The sequence below is a fragment of the Neofelis nebulosa genome, chromosome 7, assembly GCF_028018385.1.
Source record: "Neofelis nebulosa isolate mNeoNeb1 chromosome 7, mNeoNeb1.pri, whole genome shotgun sequence".
In the NCBI taxonomy this organism is placed as follows: domain Eukaryota; kingdom Metazoa; phylum Chordata; class Mammalia; order Carnivora; family Felidae; genus Neofelis; species Neofelis nebulosa.
The window spans coordinates 146,453,672-146,476,115 of NC_080788.1; the positions used below are offsets into that span (position 1 = coordinate 146,453,672).

Here is a 22,444-nt window from a genome sequence, read left to right on the forward strand (position 1 = left end):
TGTGGGGCAGCTCGCCTTGTGGGGGTGGCATTGTCCTGGTGATCTAGAGGGGAGGGCAAGCTTCAGAAACTAATCAGGCCTGGATTCCAGTTCACATTTATTGGGGGAAGCTTTTTCTTGTACACTAGAGGTGTTTCTATTAGTTTTAATTGTTGATTTATTTTTTAAATAGTTGAAGCTTTTATTTCTGTAGTTTCAAAATTACATTTTAAAAAGATGGAGTAAGCTATATCCAAAACACTTACTGTATGTCTTTCAATTTAGAGACCAGAATAAATACAAAGATGCCGCAAATCTACTGAACGATGCCTTGGCCATCCGTGAAAAAACTTTGGGCAAAGATCATCCCGCGGTTTGTATATCTGGTTCTTTCATTCTTTTTACATTTTATTTTCCCTATTTTTTTTTTTACCCAACTCATTTTAATATTAAACTCAACAGGGAAGGTTTAAGAGCTGCCTTTTCACTAGATGGCACAGGTAGGTGTCTTGACTTATTTGATAGCAGTGACAAACTTCAGTCCTGGGGACTCTGATATTTAGCATGTGCTGGTGCACACTCGTTCATCATCACCATCTCAAATGGATCACGTACTGTATTTTTTTTTTTTGTCTTAAATCAAATTGCATGTACTTCTGTAATTTTTTTTTCTGAAGAATTTATGTTATCTTCTTCTTAAAATCTGGTCAGATTTGCAAACAGATCTGTGTTTGCGTTGGTTGGGTTGGCTTTGTGGCTTCCAGTGAAATTAAAAAAAAAAAAAAATCAAGATCATGTCGCTGATGTTGATTGTTGAATTTTTGTATCCTGCACTTTACTTCGTAGAATCTGTATATAGTGAATTGCTCTTTTGCTTTTAACCGAAGTCCTATTTCTTCCTTCACTGAAGAGCACTTCACTGTGCACACTGAGCACCGACGGATGTGTGAGCTCTGAAGTCCTGTCCGTCAGTCCCGTACCGCTCCTTGACGTTCCTTTTGTGTTGGTAGGTGGCGGCCACTCTGAATAACCTCGCAGTGCTGTACGGCAAGAGAGGGAAGTACAAAGAGGCCGAGCCGCTGTGTAAAAGAGCCCTGGAGATCAGAGAAAAGGTGCGGCCAGAGGAGTGGTGCTTATTGTCTTGAGATGTGGTGTTTTGTGTCTTCTAAGTATTTCAGGTTTTAACTTTTGAGAGATGACCCCTGTGGTATGCGGTGACTGACCATTTCCTGAAAATAACTCATTGGATAAGGTATGAGGTGGACAGCCTGCAAAACACAGCCGATTGGCCCATTCACACCATTCACACCGGTGTTTAAGAGGGGTGGGGGTGTCCGTGTATGCCCGCCCTGCCTGATGTGGCCTGGGAATGCCTGCAGAAGGAGGAACTTCTGAGCACTGGCCGTGGAAGGCCTAAGGGCACACCATTTCACAATGGGGCATGTACCTGTCGAGAAGAAACACATTGAAATTTAAAAATAAAGTCACCAAATACGCTTGTAAAGCTTAAAAAATGAAGTTATTTTGAGAACTAAAGTGTAACTCAGAACTGTAGATGACGTCAGTGTCATGGATGTTAATTACGCCAGGAGCTACAGTTTATGGTAATTAGGTATTGGAAAAAATGTAGCTTGTCAATTCCAGCAGTAGGGAGGCTCAGGTGTCCGGTCCATTCCATGAATGACCAAGGGTAGTACTTTAACTTGGTATTTTTTGTGATTATTTACCCGCGATACTGCAAGGTCACTTAACTTTCAGCCATATGACAAGAGGAAGTAAAAAAGGGCTCATCATCAAATTATGCAGGAGAGCTTCTTTTCTGCTGCCGTCTACATGATATTTATGAAATAAAATGGTCAGATTTTGAGTAGACTAGGGTTAAAGTCAAGGAGAACCCAGAAGTATCAAATTAAGGATCATGAACTCTATATGGTGATCTACCAGATTCATTTGTACATAGTGGCTTTCATTTACTCATTTAGCAATGCGTGTTGAGTTCTTGGGGGCCCCTGCTTGGTTAGAGCTGGTGAGTTACAAATCAGAGAGAATGCTCCTTCCCAGGGGGCACAGGATGTAGTTGGCTTCCAGGATAGAATTCCAGGAGTGTGCAGAGAGCGTGGGCCCCCCAAAGTCCCAGGAGGGGACCGGGGTGCACCGGGGGTGGCTTCCCATAAGTGGTCAGTGTTTGTACTGAGTCTTAAACAGGGTTCACAGGCAGGGAGAGCAAGGGAGTGCAGAGAGGGAGGGAGGGGCAGCATGCCTTCTTGGGGAGGCACCAAGTTGAGAGAATGAATCCCTTGCCCAAGGTACTGAAGAAATGGTTTAGTATTTATTCATCTGTGTGTCCATACCTCTGTGGATGCGGACATTTACACTGGTGAAGGAGATGTAACATTGGCACTCCTGGTTGTAATGGGCAGTGGACTACATACATAAATGAGATAGTTTTGGTTAGTGATTCTTGCAAAGGAAGAAACCAGGATGCTTGTGAGTTACCAGGGTGAGGGCGGGCCAGGGCTCCCTTCAGTCAGATGTAGGGAAGTGTGCCCTATGAGGGTTCTGCAGAGACCTGAGGGTTGATTAGTCAGTGGGTGGTGTGGTTGGGGGGACTGAGAGAAGGACGTCAGACATCTGGGATGAGAGTTCGGAGAGCCCTGAAGGAGGGGGAGTTTGCCATGTGAGGGGAAGTGGTTTGGGGCGACTGCAGAGGCTTAGTGCGAGTGGAAGAGTTGGAAATTCCCTTTGAAGGCTGTACACATCGGATGAGTCTTGTGCAACAGCTGGAGTCAGAAAGGGCTCTTCCACACCTTGGCACTTATGCCAGCACAGCCTTTATAGAACAGTGTCCTCATCTTTAGACCGTGCATGATCCACCACTGCCAGCTACTATGTGGGCTTATTCTAAGAATTGAAGTTTAAAGCATGTGCGGTTCCTTCTCACCCCCAAGAATAAGAGTTCTGGTGAAGTTATTTTTATTATTACAGGGCACGGGGAGGCATGGCATTAAGCCTGGAGGTTAGGCACAGTCCCGTTTCTGTTTAGAAGGATCTTTCTCGTAGGTGGAGAATGGATTGGATGGGAGTGAAACAAATCAGTGTTTCTAATACACTCTATTTTGTTCCAGGTTTTGGGAAAGGATCACCCCGATGTTGCTAAGCAGTTGAATAACTTGGCCTTACTGTGCCAGAATCAGGGCAAATACGAAGAAGTAGAATATTATTATCAAAGAGCCCTTGAGATCTACCAAACAAAACTGGGGCCTGATGACCCCAATGTGGCCAAAACGAAAAATAACCTGGTATGTTGATAGAGGCACACTCTGTAGATAGAGCCAGAATTCCTTTTCTTTGAACTTTTGAAGTTTGTTTTGTAATTTAGCCTGTAGGTAAGAGTGTATATTTCATTTATATGTGAAGATTACTGAGTACTTTATTTTCTTTTAAGGCCTCCTGCTATCTGAAGCAAGGAAAATTCAAGCAAGCAGAAACACTGTACAAAGAGATTCTCACTCGTGCACACGAAAGGGAGTTCGGTTCTGTGGATGGTAAGAACTACACTACTGCTTCTGAGCGTATACAGTTGTAGAATGCATTAAGAGCGATTTCCTGCTGGAACTTGGTAATACCCAAATCATCCTAGTATTTTCAAGAGACAATGTAATTTGAATTTTAGAAATGATTTTGCAGATAGTGCTTAGAGGAGAGGACATGGCACAGTGTGAGTAGTCCTAGGCTCATTCACTCACCTACCAGCCAGTGAGCATTGGAGAACACCCGCGTACTTGCTCTGGTGTCACCAGTTACTCCAGTTACCCCCAGGGTGTCGTGCCTCTTGTAGTGAGGGGTGACGGGCCACCCACCCCACATCTTGCCTCATTGCCCTCTCCAGAGTCCAGCCTTGCTTCATGCACAGTTCAGAGCATTAACTCCAGAAAGTCTCTCTGGAGACATCAACGGTTCTGGGATTGTCCTGTCATCCTGGTTCTCAAAGTGCCAGCAGGGATCAGTAGCATCAGCACCACTTGTGACCTGTCAGACAGAAGTGCAAGTTGTCAACTCCATCCCAGGCCCACTGGATTATTAGACTGCCTTAAAGAGCCAAGGCCTGTCTCCATATTCCTTAAAGTATCATAGGTACTTAATACACAGTTTTGGAACAAATATTTTGTAGGATTTAAATTGCTCAATAAAACAGTATTTGTATGTTACATAAGGGGACCCCCCCCCCCTACACACACACATTAGGTGTTACATAAAGCATTTGGAATGAGGACAGTTGTTACTGGTGTGCAGGAAACCTCAGAATGCATAGGGAAAGAGGTTTTGGTTAATAAGTGTTTTCTTTATCCTTTATTCTTTATGTTTTTTTATTTATTTAGAGAGAGAACGAGTCGGGGAGGGGCGGGGGGGAGGGAATCAGAGGATCTGAAGCAGGCTCTGTGCCGACAGCAGAGACCTCAATGCAGGGCTTGAACTCATGAACCATGAGATGGTGACCTGAGCCAAAGTTGGATGCTGAACTAACTGAGCCACCCAGGCACCCCAGTAAATATTTTCTTTTATAGAGAGTTCCTAGAAACCACTCTTGAAAGATCTTTGAAGTGTATTAATATATTTTCCTCCCGTTAGTAAGTGGAGCGGTAAATCTCTTTTACTCTGAGAATCTAGGAATGCCCCAGGCTCACCATTCTGAGCGTGGATTCTGTTTCAGTTGACACAGGACGGGACAGCAAGTGCCTCCCCAGAGTCGTACAGTTCACAGGGGCTTCCATATCCTCGCCTAACTGCAGAGGCTGTCTGGACTTTGTAGTGATTTCAGGTCCTTTCCTTAATGCTGCTTTTGCAAAATTCTGTTCTTGGGGAATATTTGTTTCCTTAGGACTTGCTAGCTTCATTTTGCTAAAAACAGTAGTATAAAGTCCACAGTTAATTGGGTTCCAGTTAAAAAGGCAGTGTTCCTGTATTTGGATTTGCCTTCCATGCACATGTTAAAGCGTAGGACAGAAGGCATTTCTTTTTGGGCAAGATATGTGTGTCCTGTGGCCATCGATGTGTGACCTCCAGTCTCCCAGGGCCGTTGCTGCTCACGGTGCACATACTGACATGTGCGACCTGTTGTGTTGTCTGGGAGTCGTGCTCTATTAGCTGGTGTGTAGTTGGCTATTCCAGCAACAGAATAGTTCGGAATAGTTCAGTTAGATACGGCTAACCCTGCACCCACAGTGCAGCCTCACATACTGTTCACTTTCTCAAGACGAGTATTTAAAATAGGCTTTAGTGTCCTGTGACATGCCAGGTAACAATCATAGTTCTGTCAGGCAGTCTCGGTGTGTGATCTCGTTTCATTTTCTGAACATTCCTGTGAACTGGATCCAACCTTAATCCATTTTAGGAGTGAGGACACTGTAGACTAAGTGACTTCGCCCAGGTTAGGTGGTTAGTGAGCGGGTGACCTGGTGTGAGCATAGGTTTCTTCCTCGGGAGCCTGAAACCGGTCCTTGAAAGGTTCCTGCGTGCAGACACGGAAGGTGAAGGTCACCCATGATTTCAAGTGTTTTCCTTCTTTCTGTGCCGATTGATTTACACGATTAAAACCATGCTTTACATATAATCACAAGTACTGCTTATTTTTCTTCAGACTTGTACCCTAAACATTTTTCATGTCATAAAAATATTCTCATAAGTGTCACTTTTCAGACTGCTTACCCTCCGTGGTGTGGTGTGGACACGCCGGTTGTCTAGAAGCGCTGGATGGAGTGGCGTGGTATAGGTTCGGAAGGTTAAGACCGTAAGGGAGTATCTCGCATCTTTTGCCAGGTTCTCTCCAAGCACCTTATTCCTTTTTCTTGGACTTTTGTTTAATGCTAGCTTTGTCAAATTCTGAATACTCCCCAGTGTTACGTGAAGATTCTAGCACTAAAGTTTCGTTGTAGGAGCCTCAGCATTCGTCAGGTTCGGTAGACAGCCGCCAACCTCTGCAGTTACGTCTGATTCTGCAGTTTCTACGGTCACTGAAACCTGACAGCCTCCCCTCAGTGGGCTCTCCCGTGCTTCGATTTCATAGTATGTTATGTTTTCTCCCCTAGATGAAAATAAACCCATTTGGATGCACGCTGAAGAAAGAGAAGAATGCAAAGTAAGAACACGATGTTTTGAGAGATTTTCTGAATTGAATACGTTGCTTTAAAAATAATTACTCATTTGTTATAATTTAGGGAAAGCAAAAGGATGGGACATCTTTTGGAGAATATGGCGGCTGGTACAAAGCCTGCAAAGTTGATAGGTATGTCTTTTTACCTAGAGAAATACAATTACTTGGAAGGTGCTGGTGCTTTAAGGGCAGCTTGTAAATGACCGAACACGTAAAGTTCCGTAAGATGGTGTGCCTGCACAGTCCCCTGTTGTTTCAAATTCCCGTCCAAAAACCTGTAATTTTGTGTTTTAAATGTTCATTTATTTAGAGAGACGGGGAGAGAGTGCTAGAGCATGTGCCTTGGGACGGGGGCAGAGAGAGAAAGAGAAAGAAAGAACCCAAAGCAGGCTCCATGCTGTCAGCATGATGTCAGCCTGATGTGTGGCTTGAACTCACGAACCATGAGATCAGTGACCTGAGCCAAAATCAAGCATGAGATGCTTAATCTACGCAGCCCTTCAGGCCCTGTTTCTTTGTTTCTGTACCTTAAGCGCCTATTATTAATAAGAAAGAAGCCTCTTGAAGTACTTACATATGCTAAAAGGAACTAGGTTTATTTCAAGTTTCTTAGTAAGACTGTGGTTATGGGCAGAGACACACTCTTCTTCACACACGTCGCACTCTTTCTGGCTCCCGTGTGCTCATTCCGTCTCCCTCTATGTGGAGAGGAGGGAGACCGTGAACAGCAACATTAGGAATACTGTGTCCTTGGGGCGCCTGGGTGGCTCAGTCGGTTAAGCGTCCGACTTCAGCTCAGGTCACGATCTCGCGGTCCGTGAGTTCAAGCCCCGCGTCGGGCTCTGGGTTGATGGCTCAGAGCCTGGAGCCTGCTTCCGATTCTGTGTCTCCCTCTCTCTCTGCCCCTCCCCCGTTCATGCTCTGTCTCTGTCTCAAAAATAAATAAACGTTAAAAAAAAAAAAAAAATTTAAGGAATACCATGTCCTCTTTACTGCCCAGCGCAGAATAAGCTCAGCCCCCAGGGGAGGCATGATGGCTACTAGCCACACCCAGCACAGCTGTTTCTGTTGCCAGAGGGCCTGGGGGCAGCCACAGCCTGGAAAGCACACTGGCGTGTCCCAGCGGCCACAGGGCTCAGTGCAGCGTGCCCTGGCCCCTCAGAGAGTCTACGGCAAGGGTCGGGGTCGCCTCACTGCCTCACACAGCACTGGTAGGCAGGGGATCCTTGGGATAGAAGAACTATTTTAGAATTTTGCTGCTTAAGAAAATACCGTAGAAACTTAAGTGTTTCTCACGAACGTGTCTTTTAGTCCTTTAGATTATGTGTTGTTGACAGTTCTGAAACTTGTATTTAATACTCTGTGTATCCTGGGCTTTCCTACAGTCCGACTGTTACAACTACTTTGAAAAACCTCGGGGCACTTTATAGACGACAAGGCAAATTTGAAGCTGCGGAAACATTGGAAGAAGCAGCCATGAGGTCCCGTAAACAGGTCAGTGACATGCCTTCTATTTTTAACTCGCCTGTTAGAGGTGTTTTTTTGTTTTGTAATTAAAAAAATTTTTTTTTAATGTTTATTTTTTAAGAATGAGAGAGAGTGTGAGTGTTTTTAATATTTATTTTTGAGAGAAAGAAACAGTGTGAGGTGGGGAGGGGCAGAGAGAGAGGGAGACAACAGAATCCGAAGCAGGCTCCAGGCTCTAAGCTGTCAGCACAGAGCCTGATGTGGGGCTTGAACCCAAGAACTGTGAGATCATGACCTGAGCCAAAGTCAGACACTTAACTGACTGAGCCACTCAGGTGCCCCAAGATATTTTTTTAAAGTTTATTTATGTATTTATTTTGAGAGAGCGCGCGTATGAGAGGGGAGGGGCCGAGAGAGAGGGGGACAGAGAATACCAAGCAGGCTCCATGCTGTCAGCACAGAGCCTGATGTGGGGCTTGAACCCAAGAACTGTGAGATTATGACCTGAGCCGAAGTCGGATGCTTAACCAACTGAGCCACCCTAGGCACCCCTCACTGCTTAGAGCTTTAATTGAATGGGTTGAATGAGTCTTTTTTTTTTTTTTTTTTTTTAATATTTATTTATTTTTGAGAGGAAGAAACAGAGTGTGAGTGGGAGAGGGGCAGAGAGAAGGAGACACACAATCGGAAGCAGGCTTCAGGCTCTGAGCCATCAGCACAGAGCCCGACGCGGGGCTCGAACTCATGAGCAGTGAGATCACGACCTGAGCTGAAGTCGGACACTCAACCGCCTGAGCCACCCAGACGCCCTGAATGAGTCTTTTTTAATATGACTTATCAAAAGCTTGACTTAGAAAATATTTAATATTTTAGTTTGTACAAACAAAACTATATTATTTAAAAGGTTGTAACTATAGGGACGCCTGGGTGGCTCAGTGGGTTAAGTCCCTGAACTCGAACCCACGCGTTGGTCTCAGGATCTGGAGTTGAAGCCCCACGTTGGGCTCTGTGCTGGGTGTGAAGCCTACTTAAAAAAAAAAACAACAGACCATAACCATGACACGGAAAGCACAAGCAGCAAACGAAAACCTCGATCGGTTAGATTCACCAGAATTAGAAACGTGTGTGCACTCAAGGACGCTGTTCAGATAACGAAGATACCCACAGAATGGGTGGAAGTGTTTGCACATTGCATCTGATGATGCTCTAGTGTCCAGAATGTATAGAGACAGGAGGATTTCCTAGTTAAAGAATGAGCAGAGGAGGAGGAGCTGAGCAGACATTTCTCCAGAGATGGTGCACAGATGCCCACGGGTGCGGGCGGGTGAAGTGCTCCCCATCGTCAGCCACCACCCTGCTTCACCCCCATGGGGACGGCTCAAGTGCGACACAGAATGTAACAGGTGTCGAGGGAAAGATGTAGAAGTTGGAGCCCCCATGTGCTTCTGGTGGGGACGTGAGGCGGCGCAGCCACCGTGGACAGCAGCGTGGTGGCTTCGCAAGAAGGTGAACATGGGATCATCGGAGCGTTTCCTTCATCTACTAAGGCGTTTAGTCATGTGAAATACAGTGTGAGGAGATAGAGGGAGGGGTGCCCTTCGTGCCCTTTAATGAGCAGCTTTCAGAGTAATGAGTAAGGGTGTTAACCCTGTGTGTGTATGTGTTTTTGTGTTACCTTGTGCGCACACGTGAGCATGTGTATGTGTGTCTGTGTAAATATATAAAAACGTATGTGGAGATGGCACGTTTGGTTTTGTCTTCTATCTCTTTAGGACTGGAGAGGCAGGTGTGAGTTTTTCCCTCCACCCCCCGCCTCTTTTTTAAGTTTATTTTATTTTATTTTATTTATTTATTTTTTTTTTTAAAAGACTCTTCTATTTCTTTTTTTTTTTTTTATTTTTTTTTTCAATGTTTTTTATTTATTTTTGGGACAGAGAGAGACAGAGCATGAACGGGGGAGGGGCAGAGAGAGAGGGAGACACAGAATCGGAAACAGGCTCCAGGCTCCGAGCCGTCAGCCCAGAGCCTGACGCGGGGCTCGAACTCACGGACCGCGAGATCGTGACCTGGCTGAAGTCGGAAGCTTAACCGACTGCGCCACCCAGGCGCCCCTAAGTTTATTTTATTTTTGAGAGAGAGACAGGGAGAGAGAGTCTCAAGCAGGCTCCGCACTGTCAGCACAGAGCCCAATGTGGGGCTCAGACTCACAAACCATGAGATCATGACCTGAGTGGAAAGAAAGAGTTGGCCGCTAACCACCTGAGCCACCCGGTCACCCCAAGTTTTTCCCTCTTGAATGGTACATATGGAGGCGATTATGTGCTTGCTGGTTTATTGCCGCTTTTTGTCTGGGGTTAAAGTGACCCGTGTATACCTTAGAATTCTTTTTCTGAACAAAATCTGTGCGGACTGAGGAGAGAAAACCCAGGCAGAGTTGGTAGCAATGATGTGTCCCAGCCTGTGCCCCTGGAGGAGCCCCTTTCTTAAGTCTGGCCATACTTCCTGGGTCTTCTGACTCTGAAAGGCTGCTTGGGAGCTGGGCATGCACAGGGGAGAGCTCCTGGAGGCGTTGGGAGGCCTGGTGGGAGTCTGGCTGTGTGGGGCTGCATGGCATTCGGGCACAGTGTCCACGTTTGCCACCCCTGGGGATGGAAGGTGGCTTCCACCGCCTTGATGCTCATCCCAGCTCTAGACTTCTATGACCTGTCATCAGGATTAGTGCCAACAATCCAGGCTTTGTTTTAAAGTACCAGGATGATGTTTATCAACTGAGCGGAGTCTGGGGATCAGGAGTTGTAGAAGCTTAAAGAAGGGGATTGTCAGTGCTTTACCGAGAAAGGTCTCCTCCTGCCTGGTGAGGGGGCACGTCCGCTTTACCGTAAAGTCACATTAGTACATCATCTGTCTGAGATTTGTACCTTTTGAGAAAGACCCTATGGGAGTCAGCACAGTATTTGCACGAGTTGTTGGGGTTGAAATCCCATTTAGAGTATAGATCGTTAGAACTGAAACGCACCTGGAGAACGGTCTGTGCTGTGTTGAGTGCAGCTCAAGTGCGGGGGAGGCCGTCCCTGCCGCAGTGAAGTGAAGTGAGCTTGCTGCTGTCCTCTCGCCCTGACACTGGGGCCGTCTGGGCGTTGTCCCGGCAATGTCTGATGAGACTTTGCAGACGGAGAAGTTGAGAGGGTTCCGCACTCGTGTACCTGCCTCCTAGGTTCTGTCTTGAACGTGTCCTTGCTCTTCGGCACATCTGTCCCAACTGCCCATCCACAGGTCCTTTCTTGGGGAGGGCGTTTCAAGTTTGTATGTGTCAGTTCATTTCCTTGTAAATACTTGAAGTGTGCAGTTTGCTTGCTGGAGCCCAATGTTTGTTGTTTTTTATTTTTATTTTTTTATTTAAAAGGTTTTTTTTTTTAATGTTTATTTATTTTTGAGAGGCAGAGAAACAGGGCACGAGCAGGGAAGGGGCAGAGAGAGAGAGAGAGAGAGAGAGAGAGAGAGAGAGGGAGACAGAGAATCCGAAGCAGGCTCCAGGCTCTGAGCTGTCCGCACAGAGCCGGATGCGGGGCTTGAACTCACGAATTGCGAGATCATGACCTGAGCTGAAGTCAGATGCTTAACCAACTGAGCCACCCAGGCGCCCCTATCGGTTTTTAAAATTCGAGGTAAAACTAACTGAGTGGAATGCCTAAGTGTTAGGTGTACGTTCCTGAGAATCACTGCTCTGAGTTTTTCTTTCCAGTGTTTAAGAGCTGTTTTGTTTTTCTTTTCCTTAGTGAAACTTAACTATCTTAGAAATCCTTAACGAAACCTAAGTTCTAATGGATCAAACCCTTTCCCCCTTGCCTGGCTCACAGGGTCTTGACAATGTTCACAAACAGAGAGTAGCCGAAGTGCTGAATGACCCTGAGAACATGGAGAAGCGGAGAAGCCGGGAGAGCCTGAACGTGGACGTGGTCAAGTACGAGAGCGGCCCTGACGGAGGGGAGGAAGTGAGTATGAGCGTAGAGTGGAACGGGGTAAGTACAGTACACAGCCGCCGGCGTGCTCGGCCAGGCGCTCTGTCCCCGCGTCCCCCGGCCGCGGCCTGGGCCAGTGTCCTGCAGGGGTGCCTGCCAGCACTTTCCTCTTGTCTTATGTGCCAGACACTTTCCTGTTCTCAAATTACGTACAAAATTGAGATTTTTGTAAGTTTTTACCTTCTGCTAATGATGAAGTCTGTTACTTGTTTGAAGTGGTAATTTTCTTCTCCATAGGAACCCATGAAAGCTGTTTGGCTTAACTTTGAGCACTTAAATGCTGATTGAGTGTCCTGGTTATTTAAAGCATAATCCATAGCCTGGATTTATTTTAATATTAGGATTAGCGTGGCAGATAACTAACTCGCTTTGTTAACTTAACCCACTTTCATCGCTAACTCCAGCACTCCTAATTTTCACTGACCAGGCTGCTGTCGATTTTGTTAGAAGTAATTCAGATTCCTTAAAGGGAGGTGATGTTGTCAAGTAGAACTTGTCTCTAGGAAAGAACAGGTTGGGATGGCTGCTGTTCGTGTGCCACTTCAGTGCTGAATATCATGTTTCCCCTGGGGGTCCAGGGGCTCATATGAGCTCTCTCCACTATCATCTGCGAGAGGTTCTCGGACGCAGAACTGCAGAACCCGTGCCTGTGTTTGGGACCTATCCCTCCAGGCTCTGCCTCTGGGTTTCACGACTTTGCCTTTATGGATGTTCTTACCACTGCTGTTTACCCAGTGGTTGCCGAAGAGCGTGTGGCCCTCTGAACATTTTTTTTCTAGTGTATTTTGGTCACACGTGGGTAATATTTTTGTCTATTGAGCTGGTATCTATGGGATTTTGCTTTTATCAGAGAGGATTGAAAGCAGGATTAGCTTTAACGCATCCAGGTGCACTCTCGATTTTTTTATCATTATTATTTTTTGAAGTTGTGGTCCAGTTTGATTAGCTGATATGGTGCAGATGTTTTGCCAAATAGTAGTTTCGGGTTTTTCTATACTCCATCTTTTTGAGTGTATTTATTTGGGATTTTTCTATAGCTGTAGCGGTTTGGTAAGGATTAGCATTCTAAGCAGACGCTTTGTACGTAATGTTAGGGGTCAGAGTTTCAGAGAGAACATCTTTTGACCGTCTTTATCTGGCAGCTGCCTCGCTTTGGGTTTTCCTGTGCCAAGACAACCAATCAGCATCCGCTTTGACCATCCCCCTGTCGGGCTGTAGTCCAAACAAAACGATGATGGTGCAGGCCCTCCTCTTGCCCACATCTGGCCACACTGTGTACTGTACTCTCCCCATGGTTCCTGTCGTCCTGCATGCCTGTGTAGAGGGCCACGTCCCTTCTCCGGCCTTTGGAAGCCAGGGTGCAGATTTGATACTCTCGAATGAAGTTCTGGAGGAGCTGTTTCTTGAGACAGTATTTCTAGGTCAATCTTCCTGTGAAATCCTATCATAAAGTTATTGACAACGTGGAGTTGTGTTACGTCTTCAAGACTGAGACTCAGGGATGAGGGAGAGGCGCTTCCCATCCAGGGTGGAGGGCTGGTAGGCAGCTAGTCAGGCCTGCCGCGGGGTCCCAGAGGCCGTGGGCACAACAGTCACTCCTCTGGAGCACACGCTTGGCCCTCTTTCCATTTCACATTTCCCGTCTCACTTTGGACATGCTCTCACTTAGGACGCTCACACGCCAGGCTTTGGACCCCTTTTTACTTGACATTAGACACTAGGAGCTCTGCATCTTTGACAGGATCCATCACAGGGCTCATCGATTGGCTGTGGGGTCCATTGGCTGAGAGAATCTAGATTCCAGATCTTAAGTCCTTCCTAAAACTCGCTGTGAGCAGCAGAAGGATCCCTTTTTTCAGAGTCTCAGCTCAAACAGTGGCGACTTGAGAACTGCCCAGGTTAACCAGGCGGGGAGCCGCCCAGGTTGGCGTGAGCACCGCTGGGCCCCCGAGGTGCCTGCTCACATTCAGTCCGCCCTCACCTTTGAGGGAAAGCCACAGCTCTCAGCTTCTGAGGTGGTGGTACTGAGCTGTCCTGACACATGGTCGAAGTTTCACTTTCAAAGCATCCTTGTTCTGCTTTAAGAAGAGACCTGATAAAAGGCAGTATGCACCCTTGCATTTTTTTTGAGTGAACCTGGGTGAGGGGTAGTTTTGTGCAACCAAAGGAGCCCGTTTTAAGTGTCAACTTCTAGTGAGAAGCTGGTAGACCGCAGTCCCCACGTTAGTCTTTGTCCAGGTGTGAGAATAAGTGTCCGTTGCCCTCTGTGTGTGAGTGCGGAGTTCCCCCAGATGGCAACGGGTTTAAGGACCGTTGCCACCTGCAAGGGCTAACCGGTGTGCCGCAAGAGTTTCTAGTGTTACGCAGTCCAGATAAACTAGAAACGAGTTGGGAGTTGAGGTGGGCGTCAGGGCTAGGCCTGTCCTCTGTAATTTCACGCCACGAATCGTGAGTTTCTGTTGGTGGCTTCAGGGTTTTCCTGGCTTATTTTATCATCCCAAGAACCTGTTTTACATTTATAATGAGAAAATGCCACCTGGATTTTATGTTGGCGTTCCGCATTAGAGTTTTTAAGTCTTTGGAAAACAGTTTCGGCGCTCTTTAAAAAGTTTAAAAACCGCTACCTTAGGAAAAAGCATCGTGTCGCTCTGTCGGGCAAGTGCTAGTCTAGTGGGCAGGATGGCGGGCGTAGGCCTGGCTGCCCGGTTCCGTGATCAGAGCCGCTTACGCCAGACTGAGTACGTGTCCTCATTCTCCACACTCAGAAGTAACGTCTAAAACGAAGGGCAGCTAGTCCGAGATCGGGCACACTAGGCGTAGTTGCCCCCTGCAGACACTGAGAGTCTGGGTCTCAGCACAGGACTGAATTCTGTGCTATTAAAATGCAAGAAAAGTAAGGTTACTGGATATATTGTGACAATTCATAGGAAATTTTTGGATCAAATTCTTAGGGAAGTGCAGTTCTGTTCTTTTAGGTATGTACCATAAAGATTGTGATTAAAGTGCTTGAAAAATGTGACTTCCTCAAACTTATTTTTGTATAAAGTGTACAGTTCTGAAAAGCATTGTCAAGAGAAGCCTGAGTTCTCTTTTATGGTCCTGCTAAAAGTGCAGATGCTGTGTGCACAGGAATGCTTCCTGATACATCGGATTCCCTTTACCCTCTGTCCACCTGGCTTTGTGTTCACTGAGGGCTGGTTCCCTTCAGATACACGGGAGTCCCTGGGCTGCCTAGGTACTAAGCAGTCGTATCTGCAGCCATGCCACGAGGGCCCCAGGAGACCTCACAGGAGGACCCAGGGCCCCCAAGTCAGTCTTCTGCGCCCTGTCTCGGTTCGCGCTGCCAGTGCCCTGCAGGCTCCTTCAGGAGGAGCCCGCCCCACCTCCCTGTGTTAGTGCTTGTGAGAGCTTCTGATCCACTGAAGTCTTGCCTGAGATTATGAGGAATGGGACGGTACGTGCTGTTAATTAGAAAGAGGCTTTTTACTTTTGAAAGTTATATTAGGAACACGACTAGAATGTGACAAAAACCAGCAAATCACCTGAAATCTGTGCTTAATAACTACTGCTCTATGTTTCTCAGCCAATACACTATACACTTCTGTTCAGAGCGCACTTTTTTGACGTAAATACGCTTCCGTGGCAGTCAGGGAAGTAGTAGAGGCTCCCTGAGTAGAAGCCCACCGGGGTTGGGGTGGGTTCCCACTGCACTTCCCGCTGGTCCTGGATGGCCAGGGGAGGGTGGGCAGCCTGCCCCAGCGCCCCTTCCCCAGCGGGGGGCTGCTTCCGGAACCTAGGTCCTGTGAGCCTGCGGGGGAGGGGGATGTTCAGCGTGAAGTCCTTCTCCTGCGGTCCGCAGAGGGTCTAGTCCGGGAGCGCTACACGTAACGCCGCTGCAGCGTAGCGATGAATTGGGGGGCGAACAGCAGGCGCACGGTTTGTGGAATTAACATTTTACTGTCCTTTTTCTGAAAGAGCAACAAGAACTTATGTTTTCTTGTCCTCCCAGCATTCGTGGGGAGTTGGTAACAGATTTTATTTTTCCATTTTAAAGATGAGAAAAATGAAGCTCGGGCTGGTTAAATGACTTGCTCAGCGTCCCATGGTGAGTCAGAGCGGGCAGGGGCTCAGGTCCCCGCTGTCTGGGGCTTCGGTACAAGACCATTGGGTTTCCGGTCTGCTGAGACCCAGGATGCATTGCTGCCTGTGGAATCCATTTTCCATAACTAATTTTATTTTGGATTACCGACTGCATGTTTAAAATGTGCTGAAGATTCTTAAAGTCCGTGGTCTCTTAAAGTTTCTGAAATGTCTAAACTGTTAGTGCTTTCAAGGGAAAGTCCTCCCTGATTTCAGAGAGAACTTTATAGTCTAGGGATGCAGAAAGATTTCCGACGAAGTTAAAGATCATGAACGTGGCATTCCCGTGTGTAGCCTTTTTTTCCGGTGACTGTCAAGTCATTTCATTGTGGGATCTCCTTTATGTACAGTTGCCGGAAAACCTCGTTACAGTAAGTACCATGGAGATTTCTAGCACAGTGCCAAGCCATGCTCTGAAACTGGAATTTTATTTTGATGGCAGGAGTAACTAGTCTTTTTTTTTTTTTTAATTTTTTTTTTAAATTTTTTTTTAATTTTTTTTTTAACGTTTTTTATTTATTTTTGGGACAGAGAGAGACAGAGCATGAACGGGGGAGGGGCAGAGAGAGAGGGAGACACAGAATCGGAAACAGGCTCCAGGCTCCGAGCCATCAGCCCGGAGCCCGACGCGGGGCTCGAACTCACGCACCGCGAGATCGTGACCTGGCTGAAGTCGGACGCTTAACCGACTGCGCCACCCAGGCGCCCCAGGAGTAACTAGTCTTAATAATGTATGTAACCGCTAACGTGTGGCCCGGTGCCTCTCTGTGCCCGGCTGATAGGAGCAGGCAGAAGGTAATCCCAGATACTGAAGCGATTCAGAGCACCGCTGAGATCCGTGACCTAGAAGTACTGTGAGCCGCGCTGCGCTCGTGGGGGTGGCTCTCTGCTCACAGCGCTTTCACTGGGCTCTCTCTCCGTTTCTGTCTGACAGGCCTAGCTGCCCTCTGTGACGCTCACACTGTCTCCTGCATGACGGGCGGCTGCTCCGGCTTCACTTCCCTCTCCAGTGCTGACTGCTGTGTGTAGCAACCCCCTAGGATTCTTGTCAGAGCTCCACCTCTCTGTGACTGGCCATTCCTTTCGGTGCTGCTGTCCTTTCGGGGGGTTCCCTATCTCTGTATCCATGTAGCTTTGCCAGATATGTACTTAGTAATATAAACTGTGTTAATAAAAACCATTTACCGTGTGATACATGAGTTTAAAAATTAAGAGCGATTAGCTGTTCACTTTGATAAAAGGTAGTTAGAAGTACCTGCAGGTGTTGATGCAGTGGCATGACAGTGACCGTGGACGCTAGCTAGGCTGTAAGAATAGGGCATGTGCCGCCCCCGTCGCACTCCGAGACCTGGCGAGGCCCCCCGGGCCCCGGGCTCTCCCCTTAGGATCTCGCTCAAGTAGCATTTGCTGTGTAGTCTCTGTGAAATTTTGGCAACTTGGCTCTTCTCCACTAACCCTTAAGTGGTCAGTGATTTGTGTATTTGTGTCTTTCTAACTTCTAATAAACTCACTCCAACTGACCTGTGTCCTCGTGTCTGTCTGCTTAGTGGGACTTTTCACTTTTTCCATGGAATGCGGCATTGTGTGGCTTCTTGAAGGAATGGGGCTACTGTTAATCTTACTAAGTCATTCATTCTGAGAATAAAAGTTGCTACAGACACATTTTTTTTTACTCTCTGTTCTTCATTTTCATATCCAGATAACTGCCAAATGTTTCACTTATTAATGTCTGAGTCCGTTGTGATGAAAGCTGGGCAGTCTTTTACTTCCCACAAGGTGTTTGAGGGTTTTTAGTTTTTGTATGGAATGAACATTTTATTTCATTTTCCAACCCCACTTACAATCCAACATTTAATAAAACTTTTTAAAAAACTTACTGAAGGGTCGCCTGGCTGGCTCAGTCAGAAGACCATGCGACTCTTAATCTTGGGGTCTTGAGTTTGAGCCCCACCTTGGTGGAGGGTCGGGGAGGGGGAACTTATAAATAAATAAATACATGAGAATTTTTACAAAATTATAAAATTTACTAAAGAAGCAGTATATATTGTATTTACATGGAATTGTTAAAAAGAAGTTGTCTCTGTCAGCTCAGCGTTTGGGATCCATTACTGTTACGTGGCCCAAATGCTTCTGTTTTTATTAAACGTGGAATTTGATTTTGGTGATCTTCCAAGAAGCAGCCTTCATTTTCTTAAGACTTTTTCTGTGTGTAGTTACCTTTTGTTTTGAAACAGCAGTAAAATTTGGGGGGATGTTTTTTTTTTGTTTGAATGTACTTTTTAATGTTCAAATGTTTTCATGATCATTGGATTATCTTTAATGAGATTTAAAATGGATCGAGTTCTATTTCAAGTGTGTTTATATGCATGGCAAGTTGGTAATTTCTGTAGCAGTCGCATTGCCAGCAAGTCACAGACAAGTAGGTCAGCCGTGACGTGAATTCTTGTTTTCATGCAGCTCTGCCTCTTGGGAGGTCGGCGGAGGACCGTCTGCGGTTTCACATTTGTTCACATTTCTTTCAGGACGGCACTGGATCTTTAAAGCGCAGTGGCTCCTTTAGCAAACTCCGGGCTTCCATTAGACGCAGCAGTGAGAAGCTGGTTAGGAAGCTGAAGGGAGGAAGTTCTCGAGAGAGTGAGCCAAGGAACCCCGGGTAACTATCTGCAGCCTCGCCGGGTGCCCGGCGGGCCCTCCTCCCCCAAGACAGCGGTGCCCGGCGGGCCCTCCTCCCCCAGGACAGGCTGAGGGATGACCGAGGGCCTTCCGTGCAGAGGCCGAGAGGGCGGATGCCTTCAGAAGACATCTGTGCAAATCTTTGACTTTGTGGCATGTTCAGAGGAAGCCTTAGTGGTGGAAAGTGGGAACTTCGTATTAAAACACCCGAGCGTATTCACTTGTTTACTCTAGACAGGCGTTACTTATTTTTTAAAATTAGCACTAGTTCATATCCTTTAAAATTAATTTTTAGTTAAAAAAAATAAAATTAGTTTTTAAAATCCTTTTAAAATCAAATGATAACTGTGATTGTATTAAGCCCGCACGGGTATTAATACAGGAAGAAAAATTGTTTTAAATAGAAGGATGACAGTTTCAAGACTTTGTTATAAGGTGTTTCTTTAGGAGATTAAAAAACAGATTTCCCACGTGTTTAACAAAAGGTACACTCCTGCGTCCTGGAGTCTTTTGAACAATAACATGTAAGTTGTCAAAGGAATTTGGTTCTGAGGCATTCTGGTTTTGATCGGGTGTGTCAGCAGGAGATCGGCTGTGAACAGTGTGTGCATTTCTGGGTCACTGCTGGGGTCAGCATCCTGTTTGGGATGCATTTCCCACAGAGGCACTGTTTTTTCTGCTCTTTGAAGCTCTCAGTTCCTAAATGGGGCCTGCTTTTTAGAGATGGACTCTCAGTGAGACCCTGTCGTACACCTGATCCCACCGTCCGCTCTGTGGGCGACGAGTCGCCCACTGCTGGGGCACGGGGTCCCCTCCTGTAACGTGCTGGAGACACCGAGGGGAGGGGCTCTTCCCGCTGCTTCCCTTGCTGGTCCCAGAGGTGTCCGGTCTCGTTCTTCTGACCTCTAGGCCCGGGGAGCAGAGCCCTGGTGGGGCTGCCGGCCGCCCTTGGCCCCCACTCTGCCTGTGGCTGCACACATTGCTCGATGGCTCGTGAGGCAGGAGGCGCGATTTGGTTGTATAGGTGGCTGTCCCCCTGCTTCTCAAATGTTCACGAGCCCGTTTCCGTGGAGGGAGTTTTATGGGCTCCACACATTTGTTCTCAAACTACCTGGAAGGAACAGTGTTGGAAGCCGGTCGGGGTTTCTGGGATACGTGAGGCTTAGCAGCAGGTTGCCGTCCTGCCCTGCCGACGGTGCCCGAGGGCCTGGGACCCAACAGGAGCGTGCATCAGGGAAACAGATTTTAATTTGCCTTTGGGATAAAGTGCTTGTTTTAAAATATTTACAGAACTAAATGATAGGTCATCGTTTGCCTCACCGAGTTTTGAAAGTGTAAACTTTTTTTTACCGCGATGTGAGGATCCGCACAGACTGTTGTGCAGTCGCCCAGTTACGTTCCCGGGGCGGGTCTGGGAGCGGAAGAGATTTGTGTCACCATGTGGGCGGCTCCTCCAGGACAGACAGCCCGGCTACCAGGGGTGCTGGGTGTTCTGAGACTTTCTAAATGCGGAGTCCTGTGACCTGGACCTTCTTCCCACGTGACGGAGCCCACAGTTTTTCTCTTGGTCTCATCCGTGTCTTCTGTCTTGACTGTGACACAGAGGTAGGGACCCTCCGCAGTGCGGCACGGGTTGCGGTGCTAGGACGCTGTCCGCCTGACTCCACACTTCACACCTAGCACTTTTCCTTTGTTATTCGAGATGATGCCTTACTGAACTTTATGAAAAATTAATGACCTTAGAAATGTTATTCCATAAAGTGCAGAAAACTGAATACTCTTTCTAGGTACGAGTGACCATGTTCATTAACTGGACAGGTGGTTCTCCAGCCACAGCATCAGCATCTCGTGGGGGCCGGGTGGGGTTGTGAACAGACTGTCAGGCCCCACCCCACCCCTATGCTAGTGCCTTTCTAGCAAGTTCCCAGCAGGTGCTAGTGCTGCTGGTCCAGGACCATGGTTTTTTTTTTAAACTTTTTTTGATGTTTATCTTCAGAGTTGAGAGAGCAGGGGAGGGGCAGAGAGAGGGGGAGACACGGAATCTGAAGCAGGCTCAGGCTCTCAGCTGTCCGCACAGGGCCCGACTCTGGGCTCGAACCCACCAACCGCGAGTTCATGACCTGAGTCGAAGTCAGACGCTTACCCGACTGAGCCCCCCCCAGGCACCCCAGGACCACCTTTTGAAACTCACTGAACTGGGCATTCTTCTGTGTTGCACACCCCGGTTCAAAACACCCGAGTGTGAATGCAGCTCCAGGAGGCTGGGGAGACCTGCTGGGAAGGCACCAGTTGTCCTTACTTTCATCTTGTAAGGAAAGGGAATTTGAGGAAGAAATTTCTTAGAGAAAGCCAACCAGCAAAAACGTATGGACAAAGTGAGGGCTCATGGGGGGTGGAGGGGAGGGAAAAAGCGGTGATGGGCAGGGAGGAGGACACTTACTGGGATGAGCACTGGGTGCTGTATGTAAGGCAATTTGACAATACATTAAAAACATAAAATTTAGAAAAATATGCATAACAGGTGAAAAAAGCCAATTTGCTGTTTAACAGAATAATTAAATGTGGCAGAATATAACTTCCTTGTCATTTGCTTTGATTTTATCCTTTGTTCTTGGGTAGTGTTACGTAGAGAAAAACTTGTTCAGAAGTGTAGCAACCTGTGGGATACGTTGGGATGTTTTTGGTTTTTCTTTTTATCCTGGTTGGGGTATTTTGGGAGTGTGTCTTACTTGAGAATAAGTAAATTAAGGTCTGTGGTTTTGGTGTAGTTTATTCAATGAGAACTTGATAAATACCTGTCGTTTGCCGGGCGCTGTGCTCACAGTTGATGCTGGGCACTCGTGTCGTGACCCAGGCCTTGGTCCACATTCCTAGTGCATTTTGTATGTGTCTGGTTGTGCTAATCCTTCGGATCTGTGCTTCAGTGTCACAGCTCTGCCCTCAACTCATAGAGTAAATAGTGTGCCCTGTGTCATAGGTGGTTCAAGTTCATAATTACAGTTCCTGTTGCAAACATTTAAAAAAGAACCCTTGAGGGGCGCCTGGGTGGCTCAGTTGGTTGAGCATCCAACTTCAGCTCAGGTCATGATCTCACTGAGGTCTGTGAGTTCGAGCCCCGAGTCGGGCTCTGTGCTGACAGCTCGGAGCCTAGAGCCTGCTTCCGAGTCTGTGTCTCCATCTCTCTCTGCCTCTCCCCTGCTCATTCTCTGCCTCTCTCTCTGTCAAAAATAAATAAAGTTAAAAAAAAAAAAAAAAAAAAGAAAAGAACCCTTGATATTGGTTATTTTAACTTGAAAAGCTAAGGGGACTTTCTGTTTGAGGGCATCCCTGGTAGTGGTAAGCAATTATGGTAACTTTATCCATAATTTAAGTTTGGGTTTTAGGTTATTTTGCAGGATATTGCATCAAGTATTTTAAAGGTATCAAATGGGGGGAAAAAGTAAACACTGAAATCACTGTATTTCCTTAAATATAAAGCATGAAATTTCTCTTAAATTTTGATTTAAAAAAAAAAATTTGCTTTTGAGAGAGAGAGAGTGCGAGCATGAGCCGGGGGGGGTGGGGGGGGGTGGGGGGGGGTGGGGGGGGGCGGGGGGCAGAGGGAGACACAGAATCCAAAAGCAGGCTCCAGGCTCTGAGCTGTCAGCACAGAGCCCGATGCGGGGCTCGAACCCACGAACTGTGAGATCATGACCTGAGCTGAAGTTGGATGCTTACCCGACTGAGCCACCCAGGTGCCCTAAATTTTGGTTTCTAAGCTTCGGAGTTTATTTTACTAGTAAAAAATTGGTTTTCCTTTTAATAAAAAAATATAAAATACACGAACGTATATATGTATCTGATCTCAACAGTGAGCTTCGAGTGTCTTTCTTTTACATGGTCATTCCGGGTGAGTGTTGGGATTTGGAGGAAACCCCAGGCTCCCTTCTTTAAAAAATTTTTTTAATGTTTATTTTTAAGAGATAGAGCACAAGTGGGGAGAGGCAAAGAGAGAGAACAACACAATCCGAAGCAG

The 22,444-nt window shown here is 46.8% G+C and overlaps 1 protein-coding gene across 13 annotated transcripts in view; it reads left to right on the top strand.

Annotated features, from left to right (window-relative positions):
* The window catches only part of KLC1 (kinesin light chain 1), a 68,724-nt gene that overhangs the window by 39,081 nt on the left and 7,199 nt on the right, over positions 1–22,444 (top strand). For 5 of the 13 annotated variants that reach the window (XM_058740399.1, XM_058740400.1, XM_058740398.1 and 2 more), the window contains 9 exons: positions 265–352; positions 990–1,091; positions 3,105–3,278; positions 3,425–3,524; positions 6,066–6,115; positions 6,195–6,262; positions 7,516–7,624; positions 11,455–11,616; positions 18,279–18,409. In XM_058740399.1, coding sequence (XP_058596382.1) covers positions 265–352; positions 990–1,091; positions 3,105–3,278; positions 3,425–3,524; positions 6,066–6,115; positions 6,195–6,262; positions 7,516–7,624; positions 11,455–11,616; positions 18,279–18,409 — 984 coding nt within the window. Of the gene's footprint in view, positions 1–264; positions 353–989; positions 1,092–3,104; positions 3,279–3,424; positions 3,525–6,065; positions 6,116–6,194; positions 6,263–7,515; positions 7,625–11,454; positions 11,617–15,670; positions 15,722–16,690; positions 17,277–18,278; positions 18,411–22,444 lie in introns of those variants that run through there. The other 8 variants (XM_058740406.1, XM_058740409.1, XM_058740405.1 and 5 more) reach the window with 8 other exon arrangements.